General features: G+C 50.3%; 1 protein-coding gene across 1 annotated transcript; it reads left to right on the forward strand.

The window, feature by feature from the left end:
* The first annotated feature begins 2,753 nt into the window (after positions 1-2,753).
* Positions 2,754-7,260, forward strand: YRDC (yrdC N6-threonylcarbamoyltransferase domain containing). Its single transcript, XM_058040194.1, has 5 exons — positions 2,754-3,163; positions 4,465-4,579; positions 5,773-5,892; positions 6,030-6,172; positions 6,504-7,260. Exons 1-5 carry the CDS (start codon positions 2,754-2,756, stop codon positions 6,565-6,567), a joined length of 852 nt encoding a protein of 283 aa, XP_057896177.1. The 3' UTR covers positions 6,568-7,260.
* The last annotated feature ends 9,340 nt before the right edge of the window (positions 7,261-16,600 follow it).

Below are 16,600 nucleotides of genomic sequence, written 5' to 3' on the forward strand. Positions count from 1 at the left end.
ATTTCTTGGGGGGGTGGCATGGCTGGAGCCATGCACAATGTTGTCCTTGATCTGCAGCTGTTTCCAGCTCTGAGATAAGCTGGGCTCCTGGCATGGAGCTGTCCTTGGGGTGCTTGGAGATGAGCAGCAGCTGCTGGGCTGTGCTGAGGTGAGGAGCTGGGTCAGTGGGGCAGAGCAGGGGAGCTCTGGTGTCACAAAATCACTTCCACACCAGGCAGGGCTCAGAGCCTCAGATCCTCCCCACAGAACCAGTCTAGGGTGTTGTCTCTGAAATCATTTGAGATCTGTGGGTGAAAAGTTCTTGGCAGGAGTTACCTGAGCTAGCTGGGCAGAACTGTTGGAGTCAGTTTGGACTGTAAGGCAAAAAAGAAGAGCATGTCTTTAATGAACCCTATGAATTTCTGACTGCAGAGTTTTTAATTGTATACTATTTTTTCCGTAACATATTTTGGAAGCAATGTCAAGTTTTTTATAAATGTTACCTGTAGTTGATTCTCATGGACAGGGCTGAACTTTTAACTTTTTTGTGTCTTGTCTTGATATCTATCACATGTTCTAGAAGTTGGATTCTGTGTCTGCACTGAGAAATGCAAATTAAACTGGATATTTATGTAGTCGTGTACATAGTCTAAGTGTGTGTTTTTGGAACTAGGTGAAACCCCACACCATGCTGCAGTGGTGTGCAAGCTGGCCAAAATTTGGTTCATTATGCAGTGTACACTTTCTCAAATAAATGCAGTTTCTACTTTTTTCTTAAAGAAAGATTTTTTTTTCACATGACCTTTCCCAGCAGACTCGAGGGTGTGTTTGCAGTGCTGTAGTTGCAGTGGCTGGTGTTCCTGGTTTGTGACTCTCCTGTCCCCCTGCTGCTCGGGCTGACTCTGCTCTGTTCTGCCTCACCCAGCCTGGCTCCACACCGGGGGCAGCTCCAGCTCTTGGGGCTGGGGGGCTGCACTGCCTGGGGCTTTGGAGACAGCTGAACTAAACCCCAGCTTCTCAAGATTGTGTGTGTGGTGATAAAGGAATTTATTTAACTCTGAAACATGGGAACAAATGTGCTTACATTGAGCAATGTGAAGATGTTAGTTACAGGTACAGTACTTCCAAAGGAAGAGCATCTCCAAAACCCAAAAGAGTAAATATGAATTTGTATTTTTTGAAGAATGTGAAATAATGGTGTTTGCTTAATTGCTCATTTTGTATGAAGTTAATATTGTACTTTGAAATATCTGCAAAGAAGTGGAAATTAACCTTTTTGGAATTGAAAGCAATATTAATACTAATGGAATCCTAATTAAATGCTTATTTAAACATTGTGTTATAATAGTTTTTCCTGAGAGTATTCTGTGGGAGAGGAGTGTGAGCATCCCGCCCTGTCCCATTAGGAAGAGGAATTCCAACCCTGAAAGAGGCAGCGTTTGCCTTTTCCCAGCACTGGCCCAGCTTGGCCGCTCAGGTGCGGGTGGGAGTTGAAACCCAGAGCTGGGGATTCTCCCATCGCAGCCCTTCTTCCATGCCCGGTTCTTGCTCGGCTCTCTCGGCTTCTCTGCCTGCGGGCCGGGCTCGGCAGGGGCAGAGCAGGGGCCTGAACAGCGCAGGGTTCGTGCCGAGCTCCGTGGGGTCTGTACCGAGCTCCGTGCCGGGCCCCGTCGGGTCTGTACCGAGCTCCGTGCCGAGCTCCGCACGGTTTGCACCGAGCTCCGTGCCGGGCTCCGCACCGAGCTCTGCAGGGTTTGTACCGAGCTCCACAGGGTTCGTACAGAGCTCCGCAGCTCTCCGAACGACCAGTGAAGAGCCGTCCCTGGGGACAAACGGGCGCTTGGGGCTGTGCCTCCTCCTCAGGAGCACCCGGCGTGTGGGAAGATACAGACCGAGCCCGTCTCGCTTTATTTTGAAATGTAAATAAATTTATTGAGATAAGGCACAAGCGCGGCGGCACCGAGCGAGCTCCAAGGCCACGGCGGGGCAGCCCGGCCGCCCCCGCTCCCTGCGCTCCCCAGCACCGCCCGGGCGTTCCCGGAGCCCCAAAGCCCTCGGTCCCACCGGGGCTCCTCAGGGCCCCGCGCCGCTGCCCGGGCCGCCTCTCAGGGCCGCCTCCAGCGAGATCAGCTCCGCCTGAAGCTCCTCGCAGGCGGCGATGCGGGAGCTCAGCTGCGCCTGGAGGAACCGCACGAGGTCCAGCAGCCCCTGCACCATCCTCAGGCAGTCCAGGAGCTGCGGGGAGACGGCGGGGACAGCGCTCACTCCCGGAGCCCCGGGACCCTCCCGTTCCCTCCCCTGACCCTCCGAGGCCCCTGGCCGCTCCCGTTCCTTCCTTTCCCCCTCTGTCCCGCCGTCCCCTCTCCGGAACCCGGAGCCCCTGGCCGCTCCCCGTTACCCCCGTGTCCCCCCGGTCTCCCTAGCCGCTCCCGTTCCCTCCGTTCGCCCCGCGTCCTCTCTCCGATGCCCCTGGCCGGACCCCCCAACCTCCCTGGCCGCTCCCGTTCCCTCCGTTCCCACCGTGTCCCCTCGTCCCCTCTCCTGATCCCTCGATCTCCCCGTCCGCTCCCGTTCCCTCCGTGTTCCCCCGATCCCCCTGGCCGCTCCCGTTCCCTCCCCGTGCCCCCGTGTCCCCGTTCCCGCCCGTTCCCTCTCCTCACTCTCCGCCTCTCCTCGCTCGGCTCTCGCGCGCTCCCGGTCCCCATGGCGACAGCGGCCCCGCCCCGCCCCGCCCCGCCGGTGCCGTCAGTGCCGCGCGCCGGAAGTGCCGCCGCATGGCGCGGGCGGCGCGGCTGCTGGCGCTGGCGGCGGAGCGAGCGGCGGGGCCGGGCCTGGCCCCGGTGCCGGTACCGGGCCTGGGCCCGGGCTGTGCCCGCCTGGTGCTGCTGCCGCCCGCCCGCGGGGCCCGGCTCGGCCCTCATGGTGCGCAGGGGGAGCCAGCGGAGGGTGCAGGCCGCGGCCGGTGGCGGCAGGAGCCGCGCCCCGCTGAGTGGAGCGAGGCGGTGGCGGCCGCGGCCGGTGCCCTGCGGGCGGGCGGGCTGGTGGCCGTGCCCACGGACACGGTGTACGGCGTGGCCTGCCTGGCCCAGGACTCGGCCGCCGTGCGCGGCATCTACAGCCTGAAGGGGCGGAACGGAGCCAAGCCGCTCGCCATCTGCCTCGGGGACGTGGAGCGGCTCTACCGGTGCGCGGAGACCCCGCGGGACGGGCGGTGAACTAAATGCGGCAGGAGATCTCTCTGCTTTTTAATGCTTTGTTAAAAATCTGCTCGGGTGGGGAGAACCGACGGGTCGCGCTCACATTGCTGCTTCCAGGAGTGGCACGGAGAAGGAGGAGGAGGAACAGTGCAGCTTTGTCTGCTGGTCTGCAGGCACGGCTGGGAGTTCCGTCCTCACAAGAGCATCAGGAGATTCCCCCTGTTTTGCTTTGACATTCGAGGTCTTTTTTCCAGCCGACATCTTTTTAGATTAGGGTGAGGGGTAAAAAGGGTCTTAGCGGACACTGGATTCTGTTCCTCACGTCTAGACATCACTTTGATCTCTTAATTCCGCGTTGGCTCATTATTTTTAGGGGTTTTTGCTAGGTTTGGTGAGGGGTTTCTCCCTTTGCATGCCAGCCCTGGTGTCCCCCCCTCTTCACCGTCCTCCAGGAAGCAGCAGGGTGTTACTCAACAAAAAGGGGAATTCCCAACCATCAACAACAGATAGTTTCTCGGGTTTTGGTTGTTAATTGCTGCCCTGAGATGTGCAGGATGTCTCTGTTTTGGCCCGCACGGCTGAAGAACGAGTCTGGACTCTTCACTTTTCAATCTTGAGGTTGTTTATTAATTCTTACCTATAAAATTTTCTTTCTGCCCAGCCGAGGTCTGCTCAGCAGGGCAGCCACAGGCACTCTGTGTTGTCCTTTTATACTACAAACTACGTATAACATATTTACACTTAATTCCCAATACCTATCACCTGTGTTAGACAGTGCACTTCTACTCTAAACCAATCCCAAAGTGCCAACATCACTGCAGGAAGTGGAGAAGAAGAAGAAGGAGAAAGGCTGGACATGCCCAAGTTCCTCCATCTTGTCCCCATAACCCCAATGCCAAAAATCCTAAAATCTACATTTTCACCCTGTGATCATCTTGTTATTATACTGTTCAAACCTGTGTGACTTTCAGGTCCTCATACAAAGCTGGTAACTTGCTCCAAGAGTCACAATCAAATCCCCAGGTGCTCTGGGCTATGTGCCAGGCTCTCTGAGCCCCCTGGCAACTCTGGACACCCAGAGGGATGCACTGAGTTCTGACAATAGTTAATGAAAACGACGGTGATTACAACAACGCTTAGAACTCCACCGTGGCAGCAACTAGCCCAACCTGTGAACTCTGAAACCTTTTTTAAAAAAATGGGCAACTTTTCTACTTATAACTAGGAGCTGCCCCAGTGACCTGGCTGCTCCCTGTGCCCCCCTGATGCTGTTGTCTCTGCCCTGTAGGTACTGCCATGTCAATGTCCCCGAGGAGCTGCTGCGGGACCTGCTGCCAGGACCGGTGACCCTGGTGTTGGAGCGTTCAGAGGAGCTCAATAAGGACCTGAACCCCTTCACATCGGTGGGTCCTGGCTGCAGGATTGGGGCAGGGGGCTGGTTCTGTGCTGCTGCTGCTGTAAATGTTGTGCTTAGCTGTAAGGGGGATAGAATATAAGAAAATAAAGATGGTGTAGAAAGTAATGTTACCCCTGAGGAGCTGCAGCTGGGCCAATTAGCAAAGATTGGGAACAGGCCTGACTTTAACAGGCCACAGCTGTAAGAAATGAGAAAAAGTGCTGGGATGGATGGATGGATGGATGGATGGATGGATGGATGGATGGATGGATGGATGGATGGATGGATGGATGGATGGATGGATGGATGGATGGATGGATGGATGGATGGATGGATGGATGGATGGATGGATGGATGGAGTGAAATGAAATAGAGATTTTTGGAGTTCACTTGAATTAGCAATATGAGTTAAGCATTTAAAGTTTAGTCTGTAGAACTGTGTGTTGAACTGTAACCTTTTTACTTAAGAAACCTCTGCCATGGTACAAAGGGTTTAGGAAAATGCAAATTTCTGATGTTTCTTTTATAAGGAACAATACCAGAGAAGACCAAGAGATACAAAAAGTCTGGATGGAGGTGGGGCAGGGATGGATGGATGGATGGATGGATGGATGGATGTGGGACAGGAATGGATGGTGGGATAGGGATTGATGATGGAACAGGGATGGATGGAGATGGGACAGGGATGGATGGAGATGGGAGGGATGGTGGGGCAGGGATTGATGGATTGATGATCGAGCAGGGATGGATGGAGGTGGGACATTGACCAGTGGTGGGACAGGGATGGATGGATGGATGGATGGATGGATGGATGGATGGATGGATGGATGGATGGATGGATGGATGGATGTGGAGCAGGGATTGCTGGCTGGTTGAGAAGGGAACTGGAGTCACTTGGCTACTTTCTGAAGAAGAAAGAGTCAGCGCTCTGAGGAGCTGCCCATGAGAAACACCAAGAAGGTGTGAAACTTTTGCAATAAGGAGACAACAGCATGGAACCCCTGCAATAAGATGACAACACTCAGCTGTCCCCAGAGGTGGTCCCTGTGTTGTCCTGCCCCTGGGACTGACCTGTGTTACCCCAGGTCCAGCAGATGCAGATCTGCCAATTCTCCAGAGTTTCAGCTTCAAGCCAAGAGAGCTTTAGGCAACATTAAAGCCGGTTTCTGTGTGTGTGACTCTCTCCTGTCCCTCCCTCAGCTGGTTGGTGTCCGCATTCCAGACCACCCCTTCATGAGGGACCTGGCACGAGCCTGCCCGGGCCCGCTGGCCCTGACCAGCGCCAACATCAGCTCCCAGGGCAGCACCCTGACTGTGCTGGTGAGGCTCCTTCCCCCCCTGGCATCTCCCTGGGTCTGGCAGAGCTTTAGCAGTAATCCAAGGGCTGCTCTGCTGCTGTGTTTTTATTTAAATGGTAAAAAGCTCTGTCAGGACTGTCACCCACGGCTCTCCTGCAGGAATTCCAGGACTTGTGGCCTCAGCTGTCCCTGGTTGTTGATGGAGGCCCCATAGGAGACATCCAGAGCCCAGAGTGTCGCTTGGGCTCGACTGTGGTTGACTTGTCTGTGTCAGGGAAATTCTCCATCATCAGGCCTGGCTGGTGAGTGTAGCTGGGGCTGCTCCTTTGCTTTAAACAGAACAAAGCTTTTGGACAGGGGTGGGGCATGCATTCCTTTGCTTTGTTTGCTTTGCTTTGCTTCACTTCCCACAGCAGCTTCACCTTCCCATTTGTGTTAACCTAATTATGAGCACAGAGGAATCCTCAGGAGCTCTCAAATTCCCCTTTCTCACAGGCTCTGTATTAAGCTGTGGTTCCTGGAATTCCTGCTCTCCTTGTCTCTAAGTACAATCCTTAATGATTGCTCTTCCCCAGAAAATGCAATTTTAATGCTCCCAACCCTTTGTTCTCATGGCTCTGTTTCTCCCTGCAGTGCACTGGCAGCCACGGTTGAGATCCTGAAGAAGAAGTATGGCTTGGAACCAGAATCCTCCTAACCCTTGGGCCTGGGAGCTGGTGGAGCTGGGCACTGTGTGCCTGTGCACTCAGGACTGGGTGATCATGGCCTTGTTTAATAAGGTCGATGGGTTATGTCAAGGTAAATTAAAAATATATTAAAGAAGAAAGACTGGAAAACCCTTTTGGACCTTTTTGTGCTGCTGTACTGTTCCCAAATGTCTGTTCTGTTATCCTGGTCAGGCTTTGTGAATACAGTGAAAAGTTAAACTTTTGTCAGGGTGGTGTTTTTGTGCCCCAGAGCTCATCCTGTGCCATCTGCACTGGAAGCAAAGCAGGCATGGAGGGGTTTGGGGTTCTGAGGGTGTTACAGCTGTGCTGTTCTCTGTTCTAAATGTGATCAAAACCAACTGAGATTAAACTGTCATTGCTTCTGAAAATTCCGTGTTCAGATACCCCAGGCTAGAGCTGCTCAGAGCAACCTGCATCCTCCTCATGCAGAGAATGATCATCTGCTGCTGTGGAATGCAACAGGTGCATCTGTGATTGGTCTCATGTGGTTGTTTCTAATTAATGGCCAATCACAGTCAGCTGGCTTGGACTCTGTCTGAGACACAAGCCTTTGTTATCATTATTTTTCTGTTCTTAGCCTTCTGATGAAATCCTTTCTTCTATTCTTTTAGTATAGTTTTAATATAATATATATCATAAAATAATAAATCAGCCTTCTGAAACGTGGAGTCAGATCCTCATCTCTTCCCTCATCCTCAGACCCCTGTGAACACCATCACAGTGGATCCTTGCTGGCTCATCCATCACTCTCACCTGCCATCCACTCTCCAAAGGTTTCCTGTTTTCCCAGGGATGCATTTCCCTGCTCAGACAAGCTGCTCTTGCACCAGCTGTGGCCCTGCCCTGCACCAGGGGAGCCGTGGTCACCCACAGAACAGCTCAGGCACCTCCAGGAGCTGCTTCCTTGGCTCTGGGGGCTCTGCTGCAGCTCCTCCTCCTGGGGACTCAAACATGCAGCGGGGGCTCCTGTCCCACACTGGGTGGGGAGTGATGCTCCCCAGGTGATGCTCCCCAGGTGATGCTCCCCAGGTGAGGCACAGCCCCAAGGCAGAGCTGCCCTGCCTGAATGGGACTGGCTTGATGGCTGCTCTGGGGTGCCCAGAGCCTCACCTGGCACAGCCTGCAGTGGCATTTGTGGGCAGAGAACTGAGGAAACGTGTCACCATCTCAGCTGGTGCCTCTGCTCACGTCCCTGCTGCCAGTGCTCAGTGTCCCTGCAGGTGACAGCTTTATTTGTACCAGCAGCACAAGAGGATGAGCCGTGCATCAGGCAGGGTGAAAGGGCCAGTGCTGTCACTCCCTTGCAGAAACTTTATTTTTTAATATATTTTCTATTCCCTTGCAGAAGCTTTATTTGTAGCAGCAGCACAAGAGGATGAGCTGTGCATCAGGCAGGGTGAAAGGGCCAGTGCTGTCGTTGCCTTGCAGAAACTGCAGGCACAATAAATTCCCTCTTTCCTCTTTTCTCTGGCTGGCTGTGGGGCACTGTGCTGTCAGCTTGGCACCGGCTGAGGTGACAGGCCTGTGTGTCAGCACCTCTGGACTGTGCCAGTACAGAGCAAACCCAGGATTTGTTGCTTGTTCAAGTGTCCTTGGTACTTCCCAAATGGGGACTCTGCTGCTGCCTCAAGTGGCTGTGGTTGCTGGGACCTGTGGTGACACCAGGACACAGTGAAAATACACCCCAGCCCAGCTGGGACAGGGGGATCAGACAGAGCTGCTGCTGGAGTGGGGAGGTACCTCTGGAAATATGCCAGGCAGGACTAAAACACCTTCAGAAACACTCACAGACCAGGGTGACCCTTGTGCTCGCAGCCCTTGAGGAAATCACATTGTTGTGAGCACTCAGAGCAGGAGATACATGGTTTGCATTTTAATTAGCAAACAGAAATGCTTCTGAAGGATCTCACTGGCAGAGCCACTTCAAACCCATGGAGCAAACCAGCAGCACCAGGCCAGGCTGCCTGGGCCAGGGCTGGTGTTGGAGGTGGAGCTGCTTGGTGTCTGCCCCTTTACAGCCCTGCTGGAGCTGGTGGGAATGCTGCTGGCAGTTTTCATTTTGGAGAATGTTCCAGAATGCAAGGCAAGATGTATTTATTACCATCTGTATGGCAGTTGTCTTTGGTCAAGTGGGCAGTTTGCCTTATCTTTCTCTGAGTGATCACAATTACTCCTCCCTCTGGGGGGACACCTGCTGATAACAGCTATTGAATGTCCCTGCATGGCTGATAACAACTACAGCATCCCACTGGGAGATGGGAGCCCAGGGGGAGGAGCCAAGCATTCCTACCCGGATAGAATCTGGAGATTCTGCAACACCAGCACGGCTTCTGCACTGGGTTGCCCAGAGGAACAGCAGCTGCCTCTGCCCCTGGATCTTCAGAGGCAGAGACTGCACCTTTCTCCAGGATCCCTGCTCCAGCAGAACCAGCCCTGACACTGCAGGAGGGCTGAGCCACAATTCCAATGGCACTGCTGCCACCAGCCTGACCCACACGGTGTCAGGTTGGGTTCTGACTCTGTCAGTGTTGGTTTAGTTCACTGCATTGTTTATTTTATCCTTTTATTTTTCTTCCCTATTAAAGAACTGTTATTCCTGCTCCCATATTTTTTGCCTGAGAGCCCCTTAATTTAAAATTTATAGCAATTCAGAGGGGTAGGGAGAGTTTACATTCTCCATTTCAGGGGAGGCTCCTGCCTTCCTTAGCAGACTCCTGTCTTTCCAAACCAAGACAGGGAAATCCAGCAAAGTTTGCTAATTACAAGCTTTGCACCACATGATCTGCCAGGGCAAGTGGCTGCAAAGGGAGGCCATTTTCCATGGGAAAAACAATAATTTCCTTAGGGTCTGGATATCAGATTAAAGGTGGTCTTTGGGGCTCTAAGAACTTCCTTGTCTCATGGTTGCTGGCAGCTTTAATTTTGGAAAAATCCAGCAAATGTCTGAGGCATCCAAGAGCCCTAAGCAGGGAGAGGATTTCCTCCATCACTGCAAACACAGATCCGTGCTCCTGCTGCTGCTGCCCTCCTCCTGCTTCCCACTACAATGAAAACCAGACTTGTGCTAATTAAGCTGGAAACACAAAATTGCAATTTGCAGCTGATTAAGTCTTTCAAACAATATTTATGTTAATCTTCTTCTGGTTTATTTTCTTGTAATGCCTTGACTAGGAAATAGCCCACTGCCTGGGGAGATGCTTCTAGATGAAGCCCAGCCTGCCCTGCTGGTTTAAGGAGTTAATTAATTAATTATTAATACTGATTTAAGGAATTAGTCTGTAGAAGTGTAGATAATATAGGCAGAAGGGACCTTGGGGTCATCTGGAGAGTGTTTCCTCATACAGAATTCCCTCTTCCAGGTCACCCCAGGTACATTTGTCAGATTTGCTCTCAGCTCCCTTTTCTGGAGGATGTTCTGCCTGGCTGCTCCTCTTCGTATTTTCCAGTTCCTTAAAAAAATATTTATTTGTGCTGGAATTTTTCAGGGGATTAAAGCTAACATGGTCTGTGTTCATCCACCTGTTCTCCATTTTTCCCTATTTCAGGACAGCTGTGGTTCACCCACCCTGGGGAGGGGACAGGAGGGAAATGCTGGGGTGCCACGGGATGCCACCACTGCAGGAGCCATAGGAGGGAGGAGAAGTGCAGAGGTCAAGGGCTTTTCACTGTGGAAATGTTAAATTAACTATTAATTTAATTTTGATTAAATTAGAACTTCTTTTTTTTTTTTTTTTTTTTTTTTTTTTTTTTTTTTTTTTCTTTCTTTCTTTACCAGCAAATTATTCTCTGCATAATTAATGCTGGCTGAGGCTGCTGATTCCCTTGCTGCTGTGGGACAGAGCATTCCAGAGCATTCCATTGCAGCCCAAGCTGTGCTGGGCTCCAGGGACACAGCAGGAAAGCCATGGGGAGCACTTTGGTCCCCAGGACAGGGAAACCACTGCATCAGATCCCCCCTGGTAATTAAACCATTCATTTTTACTGATGAGCCCACTCTCCCTGGTTCCTGGGGAGATGCTCTCCATTAATTCTGCTCACAGGGGCTGGGCTGGCCTGGCTGCAGCTCTGTCAGGTGCAAGTTGTCATCAGCCACAGCTTGGTTGGATGAGATTTTGGGATTTCTGGGGAATGAGGAGCTCCCAAGTTTGTGGCAATTACCTGCTCAATGTGGGTAGAGTTTTCAGGTTTTCCTCCTTGCTGTGTAGTTGTGTCCTCTGAACACCCTCCAAATGCTTCCCCAGGTGTGGAGAGAGCAATTTCCTGCCTCCAGGGGTCAGAAAGCAAAAGAAATGGTGAGTTCACAGAGATTTGGGGTTTTAATCATGAAACATCATCTTTTAAAACCTGCAGTGAGCAGGACAGTTGATTTTATTATTCTGAGCATGTTTGGGCAAAATCCTCTGCTGGTTCCCAGACATCCATTGCCCTCTGGTGCTGTGGGGAGATGGGAGGTGGGACAGGGATGGATGGATGGATGATGGATGGATGGATGGATGGATGGATGGATGGATGATGGATGGATGGATGGATGGATGGATGGATGGATGGATGGATGGATGGATGGATGGATGGATGGAGGTGGGACATGGATGGGATGGATGGATGGATGGATGGATGGATGGATATGGATGGATGGATGAACGGATGGATGGATGGATGGATGGATGGATGGATGGATGGATGGATGATGGATGGATGGATGGATGGATGGATGGATGGATGGATGGATGGATGGATGGAGGTGGGACATGGATGGGATGGATGGATGGATGGATGGATGGATGGATGGATGGATGGATGGATGGGGCAGGGATTGCTGGCAGGGCAGGAACCACCACACCTGGTTGATATGGGAGCTCCAGGGCTGGCAGAGGGAGTGGCCAGTGGGGCTCTGTGGTGCCTGGCTGAGGATTGCAGTCAAACTAAATTCAGCATCCAGGATGTTCCTGAGAGACACCACCAGGCTGCTCCTGCAGCCAGCTGGGAGTGCTGCTGAGATGAGCATTTGGTGTAGACCATGTTTGCTCTCCTTGTGCCCTCTGTGGTTAACACTCTGCAAATATCTTCTTGGCAATGACTCCAATTAGGCCAGGACATCTCCCTGTAATCTGGATCCCTGTTGTGCTGTCAGACTCAATTCAAATTTAATTTGCAAAAGGTGTGTATCAGGCAGCTTTTTTCCTTAAAACAAAACTGAGGGGAAGATATCATTGATAGGAAAAATAATGCAAGTTCATATTCCTCTTAACTTAAGGAAGGAAAAGAGATGCCAGAAAATAGGGCTAAATTTACATTTTAATAGGAAAGGTTTTGACTGCTCTGAGAAACACAAATTGCTTTCTGGATGGGACCCTCGCTTTGAAGTGCAGGGAATTAAATCCAGCAGCCCCTGATGAGATGAAAGGGAAATCTGGAGCCACAATCCCCACTGCCAGCCAGGGCAAGGACAAGCCAGGTCAAGGGACACAGAGACACAGCTCCTGGCCCAGCAGCTGGAGGGGCCATGCAGGGAGCAGAGCTTGGCTGTGTGTTTCAAACCCTGGGTGACCACAGCCCTGCCCCTGCTGGTGTCTCCCAGTGTAGGAAGGAGTGTCAGGGGTGGGATGGTGGGGATGGACAGAGAGCAGAGATCTCTGCAGCCAGGGCTGGGAACTTGTGGGTTATTGCAAAGGGGCCCTGCTGGGAGCTGCCAGCCACAGCTCAGAGCAGGCTGAGAGAAGAGAGGGGGAGAGAGGGTGAGAGGGTAAGGGAGTAAAAAAATAAGAGTATAAAAGGGGTAAGACCGCAAGGTTCCCGTTACAATACCATAAATCTTCTTCTGTGCTGAATATTCTCATTCTCACTAACCAATCCAGTCCAAGATACAAATCCTACAGCATTTCCATACAGCCTATAAGAATCATTACATGACCACACTGGGTTACATTTTAAACCCTAAAAACTCCTCTTTGGGCCCTTCTGCCAAGCTGGCAGGGTCTGCTCTGAGCCTTGGGCCTGTCTGCAAGCAGAGGGGATTGTTTGATCCAAAGGGGATCACCTTCAGCTGGCCATGCCATTGTTTTCCAGTTGTTCAGTAACTGAGGGATCTCAAAGCTTGCTTTCATTTCAATCCCGCTTAGAGTTTCTATATTCTCAAAATCTTTTGCCAGGCAATCATATTTATAAAGCTTTCCTGTTTCATCTTCCCCAACACCCCAGCCCATTTTGGGGTTCTGGCAGAGGCAGGGCTGGCTCAGAGGGGTCTGTCCTCCTTTCTGTGTGGCTCACTGGGGTCTCAGTGGCAGAACTGCCCTGGCACAAGTGCCACTTCAGCCAATCCCACTGGCAGCTGCAGTGGGAGCCTCCCAAGAGCCCAAGGCAGCTGTGCCCTCTGGGGTCTCTCTCTGCCCTTTGGGGTCTCTCTCTGCCCTTTGGGGTCTCTCTCTGCCCTCTGGGGTATCTCTGCCCTCTGGGGTCTCTCTCTGCCCTCTGGGCTGTCTCTGCCCCTCCTCAGAGCATCCCAGGCCTGCACACAGCTCCAGCAGCCTCTCTTTGCTCTCTCAGACCCTCATGCAGCCAAAAGCTGTGCCCAGGAGAAGCTGCTGTTAATTTCTTTGCATCTTAAAGCATTTTTGGAGATGAAAGCACAGCACAGTCTTATCTCTGGCAGGGCCTGTCACCTGCAGACGTTTCTGGCACATTCACCAGCACAGCAGAGAGTGGTTCCTGCTGGGACTGAGCTCCTGGAGTGTGTCCCCACCCCATATGGTGCTTTTCCAGTTGTCAGAGCAGTTGCATGCAGTGGTTGGGATGTAAATTCAGTGTCATATGGCAAAGGCATCACTCAGACAAGGAGACAAGATGCTTATTGGGGATGCTTCCAATCCAATAAAATAAGCAAAATCATCCCTGCTAGAGGTTCAGTCAGAGCAGATGTGCTGGCACCCACAATGCTGATTCCCTGGGGGAAACAGTGTCACTGTCTGGAAACCAAGGCAGTGATAAATCACAGGTGACATTCAGTAATTTGTTACTGCCTTGTGCAAAACACTGCTGCTCCTCTGGGCATCTGCCTGGGACCACAGAGATTCTGATCTTTGCTATCACAATGGGTTTGTCAGGGATTAGATAACGACAAAAGGCCCTGGATGCAGGAGAACATGGACAGGGAGCTGCTGGAAATAGAGCAGAGCATGGGCCAGTGGCAGGGACAGCTGCAGGGTCTGCAGGGCTGAGCAGTATTGCAGGCAGGGAGCCCCCAATGTGGGGAATAATTGGCAAATGTAGTGGCATTCCCTACATTCTCTGGAAGTTTTAAATACTAATAATACTAATACTAATACTAATACTAATACTAATAATAATAATAATAATAATAATAATAATAATAATAATAATAATACCTATTGGGAATAATATAGGGAATTATTTGAATTATATTCCAATAACTGGAATAATTCACAATTGGAGTGAATAATCACCCCATTGATTCAGAATGCTGAACAATTGCTTTATTAAACTATATTATATTTATATATTTATGTTTTATATATATTTATATATACATATATATATAATTTATTAAACTATATTATATTTAATAATTGCTTTATTAAAACTATAGTATATTAAAGATCCTATACTATAACTATACTATGCTATACTATGCTATGCTATACTATACTATACTATACTATACTATACTATACTATAAATACTAAAAGGATACTAAAAAGATACTAAAGAAAAACCCTGTCTGAGACAGCCAGGACACAGCTTTGCCCCAATTTCCCAAAGGAAACAAAACAATTCTGAGCAGAATCCAACCGACAAATCCCTTCAGGTAAACAATCTCCACAACACATTCCACACATGCAAAACAACAGGAGCAGCAAGTACAGATAAGAATTGTTTTCTTTTTCTTCTCTGAGGTTTTTTGCTGGGATTCCCAGAAAATATCCTTGGGAAGTTTTTGGGAAAATGTCCTTGGGAAGTTGGGAAAATATCCTTGGGAAGTTGTTGAGAAAATATCTTTGGGAAGGTGGGAAAATATCCTTGGGAAGTTGTGCCTGCCTGGTCTCTATGAGGAGAGCTGTGGCTGCATGTGCCCACTGATAGTCTGGAGGGACCAGAGCATTTCAGGATCATTGTTTGTCCATTTGTTGCTTCATTTTGGCTTTGCAGAGGAAGTTTTGCATCCCAGTGCCTGATTTTAGGACCTTTGCTCACTCTCTGGGACAAGCTGCTATTTTGGTTAAAGCATTACTGAGGGTACAGTGTGATAGAATGTGCAATGTTATCTTCAAGAAGCAATTGTACTTCATAACATGAATTAATTAACACCTTACACTTAAACCAAGTAGCTAATTACAGACCTGTTAGCTGAATAGAGTGCAGGGAGGGAAAATATAAATGGTAATTACTGAGTTAAGCAGGATGTAATGTGCATGCAGGGCTCAGCTGGGACATCTCAGTCAATACTCAATTATTTCCTTACCCTGTCCCACAGGTTGCCCACTGTGTTGGGACCATGGCTGTGCTGGGATCACCTTTGCTGGTGATTCTTTAGGTAACCCCAAACCAGTCCTACATCACACCCAGGATGCTCTGAGAGCCCTTGTGTGGCAATTTTGGGGATGGAGCAGCAGTTCAGAGCCCGTGGGGACACAAAGGGGTCCAAGGAGGGGTGGGTGTCCCTCAGGAAGGCACTGGAGCCATCCCAGACCTGCTGGGCTCCTTGCCAGCACCAGGCCTGTGCTATTATGGGCAGATTACCTGCAGAATGCATTTTTAATCTTGAGAGAAAGAACTTGATTAGTAATTATTGGTGCAGAACACTTGGGGAGTCTCTGCAGAGGGTGAGGACGGGCTGTTTCACTGGAGCTGCCTGTCACTTTTGTCACCTAATTATAAAACTGTTCCGTGCCAAGACTCTGGACAGGCAGAGGAAAAAAAAATCCTCAGCATAATTGTATTGGTCATATTTTATAGCCACTAATTACTTGCTTTGCAATTAGCATTTCTCTGGCTGGCTGGCCGGGGAGCTGTCACAGCCCTGGCTCAGGACACACAGCTCAGAGCATCCCTGGCACAGCTTCCTGGGGCAGGGAAGGACATCAGGCCATGGGTGGTGATTCTGCAGCCCCACAGCACAGGAGGGCAAGGGGGGCATCACTGAGGGACGTGGTGGTGTCCAAATCTGGGACAAGATGTGTTTGATGGCTCCACCTGAGCTCAGCGTGCTAATGAATCAAAATTCTCATGTGAACTTTAGCTGCGTCCATAAATTCTTCATTTGTCATTATTAAAGATGTGTCAGCATTCAAACTGTGGTTTATAGCTGGAAATTTACATTGTATTGTCTCTGATGCAGCAAATATTCTTGTGCAAAGCCCATCAGGCAGTTTTCTACTTATTAGGAATTAATGGCTCATAAAGCAGAGCCAGAACAGGCTGGTGTGAATGAAGGGAAGGCTGTGCCTGGTGGGGTTCCCCTCCTGAGGAATTCTGAAGGAAATTGGGTCAGTCCTCTGAGCTGCACCTCCAGGTGCTCTCCTCTTACATCTCACAATACTTTTGTTAAGCCTCTGGTTGTCTCTGCACTGGCAAATCTTCAAAATCCTTCACCTCCAGGAAAGACCATCAGCTGCTGCAGCAGCATGGAAACACTTTCAGCAAGCAAAAACTTCACTTTATCCTTTTAATTCAGCCCAGTGCCAAAAGTTCAGTGATTTATTGTGCTTTATGCAAGGTTTTTCTCTAGGTCTCTCTATGGCTGGTGTTTGTTTGGGAAGTTTTAGGGATTTTGCATTTGTTGGAGTGTCTCAGAGTTGTCATGATATGGTGAGAGAGCTTGTCTGGTCTGAACCCAGCCTGGGCTGATGTGCCCTGCTGACACTTTTCCATAAATACATCAAGTCCTCAACTAAAACTCTTCTAACAACTAAGTTAGATGGAATCAAAGATGAATCAGCAGTTAAATGCATTTGTGGTGCTCCAGGTGGCCTGGGGGTGATGCAGGAG

This window comes from Melospiza georgiana, chromosome 24 (genome assembly GCF_028018845.1).
Source record: "Melospiza georgiana isolate bMelGeo1 chromosome 24, bMelGeo1.pri, whole genome shotgun sequence".
Taxonomy (NCBI): domain Eukaryota; kingdom Metazoa; phylum Chordata; class Aves; order Passeriformes; family Passerellidae; genus Melospiza; species Melospiza georgiana.